The following is a 10,494-nucleotide window of genomic DNA, read 5'->3' as shown; positions in this document are numbered from 1 at the left end:
CACACGGAAGTGATCTATTTGCCTTGGCGGGCTCGATTGATATCATTTCTCGCGTCTATGCGCGCCAATTCTTTCCCTAAGGTTTTTTCCGTCCATGTGTAGCGTCTTTCCGCTGCCATGATGGCATCCCAACTTTGAGGCATGCCATCTCTACCGGTAAGGTTACGGATGAGGTCATCGCATTTAACGTTTTGGGCGGAAGGCAGCGTGCATCAACTCTTCGCCTATTTCGTTATCTCTTCGCGTGAAACTGAGGATTCACGCTAGATCGTTGATGTGGCGCCTCTGTTGGCTAAAATGTTGGGTAAATTTGTTTGTCAAGTCGTCCCAACTTGCGATTTGATTTTCAGGTAGGCGCTCAAACCATGCTTTTGCTGCTCCTACGAGCGTTAAAGTGAATACGTGACACCAAAGTGTCATGGTCCACCCTGAGACTAAGCCTGCAGCGATGTAGGTCTGTAAATGGTCATCCAGATCTAATAGACCATCGTAGTTACCCACTGTCGGCGGAATCTTTGGATTTTCTAGTAACTCTGCCTCCGCGATCTTTTTTATGAACTTAGATTTTCCATCCGAGGCTATCGGCTAGTATGGCTTTGAAAAATCTTCCTTCACATCCGGGTGATACTTGATGAGTGTTTTGGCGGATGTGTATGGATCTCTCCAGCTTTGCTCGTAATCTGGATCTTCCATGCGTGAATTAGCTATACGGCGCGAGCGCTGTGGTTTGCTACGCTCATCTGCTTGGTTGTTCTCCCATCCGCCAGGTGTTTTTCCGGGTGGTAACTCTGTTCGCTGCACGATGGTAGTTGATTATTCCTCCTCTTCTTCGTAATCTTCGTCCGCCTTTGTTACTGCTATATTCTCCTCCAAACAGAGTTCTAGGATGGACAAAGGATAATATTTTTTCATGCCTTTTTGCCATGAGCTTTTCTTGTTCCCCTTCCCACCAGGCCATTATGCTTGGCGGCAGGGGTGTCTGCGATTGTGGACGCGATTTTGTTTTGTTTGTAATGGTTCGTCGAAGGGTGGATGCATTAGCGATGTCTTCAACACTACCAATTACAAAGACATTTTCCAAGTTTTCTTCCTGGTTGGTGTTTGACGTCTGGCCAACCGCCTTGGTGGGTGTTTTTCCACTCATCTGAACTAAAAATCTTTACGAGTGGCTATTCTAGCAATATGCATGGATGACGTCAATGAAGAAACACGACTAGCACGTTGAATTCATTTGTATATATAATTGCATGGATGCACGTTAATTACTCTACTTGTATATATAATTGCTTTACTTGATTATCACAATTAACATGTTAATTTCATTTGTATTTGATTCAAACTCATAATATATAATGCGGTTCGAGAATGCATGCTAATAAGACGAGTACATGCGCTTTATAACAAATTATAAACGACTTGTAGATCACACATGAAGACGTAGAGTGCAACAGGCATCCTTTAATAGTTTAATATGAAAATAACTAAATCGAAGATAAAATCAAGCAATTGTTTTCCATTTCTGGACGACACTTTCAGAATATATAACTTTAGTTGGTGAAAAGAGCATACTTCTTACAACTTTTCAAATAAAGATGTGTTTTATATTTTAACTTAGCTTAATGACACAGCATGCAAATGTTAAATGCTTAAAGAAGGTAGAAGGCAGATCTGGGACATTAATACTATCATAAAATACGAAACTAAAATTTGTAGAAAAATAAAACTTACAATATTTTATAAATATTAAAACTAAATATAAGTAACAAGTTTTATCTGTAGCCTAAAAAAACATCTATATATAAATACCGTTTAGTAAGTATTTATTAATAAATTGCAATTAAAACATAATGATTACTTGCTATTTTTTAGTTAATTAATTACTATATTAAAAAGCTATTATTACAAATGATAAAGCTGAAATAAAAATTAGACGTCCAGTCCAAATATAATCGAAAGATTTATGCCCCATCCCCCTCATCCGTAGAAGCCTGTACACAAGGGCATGGAGCCGCTGCCATTCCAAAAAGTGGGGCCATAAAGGTCAAGGGTGCCTTGAAAGGCGTGCGTTGCTTGCATGATCAACACGTTAAGTGCCACCTATCGTCTACTGGTTGAAAGAAACACCTTTTATGATCATAGACGTCATGACACAAATTCAATAGTTACGGATTAGACTATGTGTTGTGGTAGAAGTCACCATCCAAATTTATCCTATTATATTGTATCATCTAGTGTTAACCGGACAATATTGTTTTTTCATATCCACTCATCTTTCGCTTGAGCCTATTGTGGTGAGTGAGTTAACAAAGCCCCCAAAACATCCTTCCCTCACCACTAGCGGCCGCGAGTGGACCCGTGGGACTCCATTAACACCCCGTTTGCTGCACATCGTTACAGTTTGCATGATCGACGTGGTTGTGCTACCTGGGCTAGCGCCCTCTCTCGCAGACCACAACCCTTAGTCTTAGGTTCATTATGACACTAACATTAGATTAAGGTTAGGCTCGTTAATGTGACGACAATAAATCATAAAAATAAAGTAGCAAACGCTAATGATAACATCGACACACGTACAATTTATAGATTTGTTATGGAACCAACACTTAACCAAAAAACAAAAAAATAGTAAATTCCATAATAATTTAAATTCCATAATAATTTATTATGACACTCGTATTAGCTTATGATACAAAAAATAACATATTTAAACCTCGTTTATTCAGTCAGTAAACACACCCGTGAGAGGGAGCGCTAGCCCAGGCGGCGAGTTAACGCTTCGACCGACATCGGTTAGGTTTGTTCAGGATTCTGAACAAACCCAAAATTTCGTCAAATTATTTAAAACAAAAAAACTTGTCTAGAACTTAAACGACAACGAGTCGACACAAATTCTATCAATTTCAAATAAGTTTATTATTAATTTGAGAACTAAACCCAAATAATGAGGTAACATTTATATATTTAAAAAATAATTAATCAAAAATGGAAACAATGAATTATGAGAGAGAGAGAGAGAGAGAGAGAGAGAGAGAGAGAGTTTATGACAACAAACATCAATATTAATCTTATATATAATGGCAACACGATTATTGTTTCTAGAAAATAACGATAACTTGATAGTTTATATTTGAAGTTATATGAAACTTAACATAATAAACCAAACATATAAAACATTTTTCAACACCAGCCAATGCACAGCATAAACAAAAACACCCTGACATTATTCACCAGTACTTAAAACATAATTGAACCAAAGATAAGAAAATATTCAAAGTTTCTGGTACGTGTAGATATATATATCTCACTTAACCAACAGGTTTCTACATCCTGGATTTCGCGATCACAACACTGCCGTCTCCCATGTCAGTCGACCCAGTCCTCGTCCACGTCTCCTTGAACTGCTCCTCGGTAACTCCTGCACTCACAAAACGAATTATATGTCACGAAAAGCTACAGATTAATTAATGCATTTAGATTTAGTATGTATTCACCTTTGCCCATAGCAGCAGTTGAAGTTATGCCTCCTTGAACGGTCCTTAGCACCCTGTCATAATAATTAGCACCAGACCACTTTTGATGAGCCAATGTGTCCACCCCATTATTCCTCTCCTCTCTTTGAATCCGCTCCACGTAAGCCAGCATTCCTCTCGTCGCGAAATCTCTCGCGAAGGTGTCAATAATCAACGCGTCAGCATGGAAACCCGCGAGTGTTATGAACTGCCAAACGTATCCCAACTTGGCTATTTTCGGGATGAAGTCCATCATTTGGCGGTCAGTCATCCCAGAGGCGTCCCAGTTAAAAGAAGGGGAGAGGTTGTAAGCTAGCATAGTTTCGGGTTTCATGGTCTTGACCCCTTGAGCAAACTTGGTGCACTCGACCATGTCTGGGCTCGCGGTCTCCATCCATATGACATCCGCGTGGTTAGCAAAAGCCCAACCGCGGACTATTGAGGCTTCGACCGAGCCTTTGAACCGGTAGAAACCTTCTCTAGTTCTTGGCAAGTCCCAGTCCCAGAAAAAGTTGGTTAACCCGAGTCTCGACACGATTTCTCTAGCGTCCTCGTTCGACAAACACTTCTCATAGCTCGAGTGATTCATCCATTCGTTTAACTTTCTTCTCTTTTCGGTTTCGGAAACGTTCATTGCTCCGATAGCATCCACAACAGAGTCTGAAAATGTTTTCAGATGCGCCATGGATAGCCAGTTGTCTTCCAGGGCTTGAAGCTCGGGCCCACTTTTGCCCGCAGCCATTGCCTCTGACAACAGTGTGGCCAACCCTTTACCTTTAAGTTTAGGGTTGGTCACACCAAGAATGAACTGGTGGTCGCGCGTATCGATGTTGGATTGGATCAGGGTGGCACCCACTGCATCGGTACGAGCGACCAACACAGTTTCAGTTCCCATTATGTCAAACTGTAGACGTGCGGCTACAAGCCGGTTGATATGTTCGCTAACGGCTACCAAAACTTTTCCAGCCATGTGACCGCATTTCTTGGTCACGGACGACTGGTCCTCTATGTGGACCCCGGCTGCACCACGCTCCACAAAAAGCTTACAAAGCTTCACAGTCGCGGTGGCACCACCGAATCCAGTGTCACCGTCAGCTATGATCGGCTTTAAGTAGTCGATGTAAAGGGTGCGGGCCCGCTCCTCCTGACTCATGCTCATCCGGGCCTCCCTTTGTTTGCGGTCGTGGTACTGTTGGGCAAAAAACAAGTGCTCGACTTTATTGGGAACCGTGTCATACGGATAGTCGGCAAGGTCCGGGCCCGGCTCGTTTGTTGATGTATGGGTGGATGAGCACTGCCACCCTGACACGTAAATTGTGTCTAGGTGTTTAGCCATCATGGTGACCTGGACAGGGTCCAATGCACCAAAAGTACGCGAAGACGTGCCATTGGCTTGATGTGCCTTGAGGGTTCGCCATAGCTTCTTGGCCAACTCATTTGAGCCATATGATTGGCGGAGGTTGCCACGAAGAGACACCACGTCACGGGCGGAGTACGGGCGACGCGTGTTTGTAAACCGCTCTGAGTTCCACCATGCTTGCACCTCTGCCACCTCTGCTTGAAATTTTCCTTCCTCTTCCAAAATCTGTTCATTTAATTAGGATTATAAATTCTTTTTAAGATGAAACATACATACATACGTGGCAATTTCCAACACGACATGAATAGTAAACATATACAAAGAAAATAATCAGCTTTTTAGACGTTATGTCTAACTAGTTTAATAAACATGCATGTCATACTTAGTTGACACGGTCGATTCAACCTGTCAACGTGTTTAATTAAACCGATTCCCATTTTTAATTTACAATCGACCAACTCATTTAACACTTCTAGAGAAACGAGTTATGTTAAGCTAGGTTACAATATTAATTTTAAGTTTGGCGGGTTATAATGTTTCTGATACGAATATAGATATGAGTAACATATCAACCGTAAGTAGTGTCAATGCTATCTATAGCTCAACTAAAAAAGGTGTAATAGTATAAGATAAGTAATTAAACTACTTATATAAGCGTAAAATCAACAAAAAAAACCTTGTAATGAGCTTAATGGAGCTCATTTTTGGACTACTGGAAAACTGAAATTGAATATTTAGAATTTTAAATATATTGTTAAGTTATAAAATTATATATCGATATTAAATTAACAAAATTATACCAAAGACTAATTTTAACGGCGTCGATCCTAACCGATTAATGTCATGTCATGACTTTGTGTCCAGGTGTTGTACCACCACTAACAGATGGCATATACTTGCACATGCATCGGTTTTTGTTTTTTTTTGTTTTATTGTTGGATTTTCACTTTAAGGTTACCATGGAAGTCTAGAATAGCTTATCAAATTGTTAATTTAGTTAAAACGGGCTATATGTTGTCTAGTAACCTTTTAATAATTTAATTAAAAACTATTTTTAAATCGGTTATGGCTTAAGTGTATTTTGTTCATTAAAAGACACTTTTTAAGTTTTTATGGAGTTTACTAATGAAAATTTAAAAAAAATGCAAAATAATTTAGAAGCTAACTCATAATTTGTGGTTCCGTGTAGCTCAGTTGGTTAAGAAAACGTAAGACTTGGAACAATAATTTGTCGAGCTTTTTAATAATGCAACACAATGTTGCCATAACGACCCGTAAGTTAGTACAACTTACCTATACATTGCCTTATGTTTCCTTATTTATTATTATCTTTTCCACTAATAACAAACCATAGCCTTATTCTCCATAAATTGTTGCTATTTTTCAACGTATAATTAATATAATAAATAGAGAGATGCATAAAGCCATTCTTTATACGTATACATATAAATATAAACATACACACATATATATTATAGAGGGAGGGAGGGAGGGAGATACCATTGAAGGAACGGAGAAAGATGCAGCCATGGGTAGAACTGGAATATGCTATTTATATATAAATGATATACAAATACGAGTATGAAAATGGGTCTCCCGAAACAAGCAATTTATAGACTTTATGCAGGAATGGGTGGGAGATGAAGATGAGGTCACGACAATTTTGGATAAGACTGAAAATAACTTGTTCTAGGATACCGTATCAAAACAAAGACCAAATGGAATTTTATTTCGTTTTAAATTATTGTTTACATTATTGATTATGCATGTTTCACTTATCTATAATCTATCTTAAATATATATAAAGTTATAAACGAAAGCTATTTAAATTCTCTCAAATCATTAGAATGCTTTATTTTAAAAATAAATACATATAATGCATTTAACCCGAATTTACGGGTATAGGCCTCACCAAACTCATATATTCATTAAACGAGTTATAAATTTTATTAAATTAAAAATCAATCTCACCAAATATTTTATATGAAAAATCCTATAAAATAGGGATATACTAAAAATTAATATATGATTTCTTTAAAAAAACATATATATTATTTATAATTAAAAACATTTATATAGAAAGCGGGTCATGGGTCTTACCAAACCCAAATAGATTTTAAACCGGGTTATAACATCTCATTTATTTATAAAAGTATTTCATCATCAATACTAAATATATTATTAACTTTTGTACAATAAATAAATTTAAAATCCAAAAAGTATATAAAAATTATAAACGAATAATGTAAAAAAACCACCGTAATACGGGGGATAAAAGCTAGTAATATATATAAACGAAAGCTTTAAAAGCTCTCTGGTTGCTCCCTAACTTTTCTCAAGCCACCAAATTGTTTTATTTGTAAATGAAGGTTTCTTATATATTTGACCCGAATTCACGGGTATGGGTCTCACTAAATACAGATATCCGTTAAACGGGTTATAACATCTCATTAAATTAAAAATTAATCTTTCCAAATATTTGATGTGAAAATCTTATGAAATGGAGATATTCTAAAAATTAATATTTGAATTTTTAATGATATTGTTATAATTAAAAAACAATTTTTTGATACAAAAATAATGAATATCGAGTCTCATCAAAGTAATATAGCTTTTAAACCAGGTTATAACATCTCATTTATTTGTGAAACATTTTATCATTAAACTATAAGTATATTATTAACTTTTATACAATAAATCATATAAATATTAGAAACGAATAATTTAAAACAACTCTCGTAATACAAAGATAAAAACTAGTTTGTTATAAAACAATTTTGGATTTTAATGGTGTAAACTGTGACCCCATTGATCGAAATCCATACCGACAATTTAACAAGTGATGCTTCTAATTTAAATTTTCGTTAATAAGGGTAATCTGCAATCCCACTCAAATAATTTTAATGACTACACAAATGTATGTTACCCCAACTTCTAATATGTATATCCAGAGTTAAATTAAGTCACTCAAGTGTAAATCTATGACGATAATAATGTGATTGAGATGGCTCATGTACAATAGAAATTTCAAAATATCATTAGTTAATGGTATATTGGTTTGTATTAATCATAACTGTAACTTTTTGCTGCTGTTGGGCGCAATTAATGATTTTGCTAATAATGATCCCATATTTTATCATATTCGTTCCCAACAGTCAACGACTTACAGAATTCTAACACTGTTAGTCGTAGGTCGGCAGAAAAACGTTTTTTGCCAGAAAACTTATTTTTTTTCTCTCGGAAAATTCAACATTTTCATCACCAACATTTTTGTAACCTTAGATCGGACATTTAAAAACCGTTTTCTAGTAAAAGCCCCAGTTATGAGGACGTCGTAACCCTAGAACCGTCGCCGGAACCCTAAAACTATCGTCGGAATCAGTTGGTGGTGATGGTGAAAAAATTGTAAGTTTTCCGACCAAAAACGTTTTTCCAATGGCTTGCAACTAATACCGTTAGGATTGTGTTAGCCATATTCTGTTTGGAACAAATATGATAAATTGTGGCATTGTTATCAACTAATTCATTAATTGAGACCAACAGTAAACAAAAGATGATAGTTGAGATTATAAAAATCAATACACCTTAGTTAAATCGTCAGTATAAAATATTGTTGGACAGAGAGTAATAATATAAATGATTAAAATATAAACTTGTTTTTAAAAATAATAGATATAGTTTATTGGGTTGTAATAATTGTGACACCCGGCTAAAAATTAGCCTAAACCGCGACTAATATAATCTCGATTAGCAATAAAATTTCGCCATTATGAGAAAAATCTTCTTTATTAGTAATCTAGACGTTTCAAAGTCAACAAAAAGCGCAAAAATCGCCACGTAACAAACCTGACGTGGAATAACCTCGGGTAACGAGTCAAAAAGTAAATAAATCCTTAAAGAGGCTAAATGATCTCGAAAAATTAAAATACATATTAAAGTAGTCGAGACAATGTATAAACTTAATTTTAGAAGGCTCGAATCGCAAAAATTGAAAAATAAGTTACCCGAGTATCGGTGGACGACCCGGTAAGGACCCAACGTCAAAAATTTCCAAAAATTAGTTTCTTAGGCTCGTATTATCAGGAATCCAATTTCGTTCATGGTCTGACAAAAATTATTAGAAAAGAGATTCGTTTGATTAGCTAAAATTCGTTAGACGTTAAAATGGAAACTTAAGATTATTGTTTAAATACCCATTAACCAACCCAACCCAAAACCATCCCACCCCTTGTTTTCTCAAAACCACCCCACCCCATGACACCTCACCCTAACACCTCACACCCTCACCTCCCTTCTCATCCAATCAACATCCAACAACAAAACCCCATAATGATTACCCTAATCATTACACTCATGTGTTGGATCAATCATCATCACCCACTTGTCCAACACCTCACCACACAATCTCATTCTTTTTCTCTATATATACATGGCACACACACTCACATTCACACACACTCAAATTCAAATTAAACACACACATCATAATCAAGATCAAGTTCAATGGAGGTTTAGAAGATCAATAGGAAGGATTAAGACATTAAGGAGTCATTAGGGAGGAATAAAGCTAAGAGACACACACACTACTATCACTCACCATTTTCATCTTTTAACAATCTCAAGAAATCAAGTAAGTATTATATTATGGATTGATTATAGATATACAAGGATTACTGTTCTTGAGTTTGATTTGAATGATTGTTAATTTGTGTGGTATATGTATATATATGTGTGCCGTGAGTGTATGTATATATGTATGAGAGGATCAAAACTCAATAATACATACATACATACATATATACATACATACATACATACATACATCCTAAAAACTCTATATTGATTAATGGAATTGATGTTAAGTGTTAATAAACTCTTGAAACTTTTGGTGAATTTGAAAGAGTTTGATTCTAGGGTTTGTTGTTAGAATTAAGTTTGGAGTAATTATTGTTTACAAACTTGTTAATATGGGTTTAGATTGTTGAAGATTGTTGTTAGAAATGAATAAAACAAGGATATGTTCATAATGGTAAATTGGGGATTTTTGGTTTTGGATTAATCAAAAGGTTTTGGATGAATTATTGACCTGGGATAACTTAATTGAAAGTAAGATAGGTTATATGCTAGAATTAATAGTTGGAACTTGAAGATTAACAAAGATTGGTGAAAGTTACTAATTAAGGAAACTTTAATTTAAGAAAAGTTGAAATTTGGATTTTGATGTGAATACTTGTGATAAATGTGATCAATATGTGATTAATAACAACTTTGAACTAAGATAGGGTGCATGATTAGAAGCATTGATTAGTGAACACCTTGGCTAAAATGGACAACAACTTACTAAATAAGGAAACTTTGTTGAATGATAAATTGAAAGAACAAAATTGGATAGGACACTTAGGATGCATGAAACCCTATCAAACAAGTTGAATGAATTAAACTTAGAATTGTACTTAATCAAAGTAGGAAGATTGAATTAGATAGAATTATCAAAAATTAAAAGTTACTATAATAGGAAACTTTATTAGTTAAATACTTAGGAAATTCATAATTTGATTGATTAATTAAATACTTGAACATATACATATACGATATGATGATTTGAACCTGGAAATTTAGGTATTA

General features: G+C 35.5%; 1 protein-coding gene across 1 annotated transcript; it reads right to left on the bottom strand.

The window, feature by feature from the left end:
• Window positions 1-3,320: 3,320 nt before the first annotated feature.
• Window positions 3,321-6,416, bottom strand: LOC143578828 (isocitrate lyase). Its single transcript, XM_077062297.1, has 3 exons — window positions 6,370-6,416; window positions 3,492-5,094; window positions 3,321-3,415 (listed from the first exon to the last, which is right to left on the bottom strand). Exons 1-3 carry the CDS (start codon window positions 6,397-6,399, stop codon window positions 3,321-3,323), a joined length of 1,728 nt encoding a protein of 575 aa, XP_076918412.1. The 5' UTR covers window positions 6,400-6,416.
• Between the last annotated feature and the right edge of the window lie 4,078 nt (window positions 6,417-10,494).

The sequence above is a fragment of the Bidens hawaiensis genome, unplaced genomic scaffold (genome assembly GCF_021521415.1).
Source record: "Bidens hawaiensis isolate Kalapana, Puna unplaced genomic scaffold, B.hawaiensis_p1.1 tig00029357_1, whole genome shotgun sequence".
NCBI classification, from domain to species: Eukaryota; Viridiplantae; Streptophyta; class Magnoliopsida; order Asterales; family Asteraceae; genus Bidens; species Bidens hawaiensis.
The sequence above is the reverse complement of the archived record's forward strand: the minus strand, read 5'-3'. Positions and strand labels throughout refer to the sequence as shown.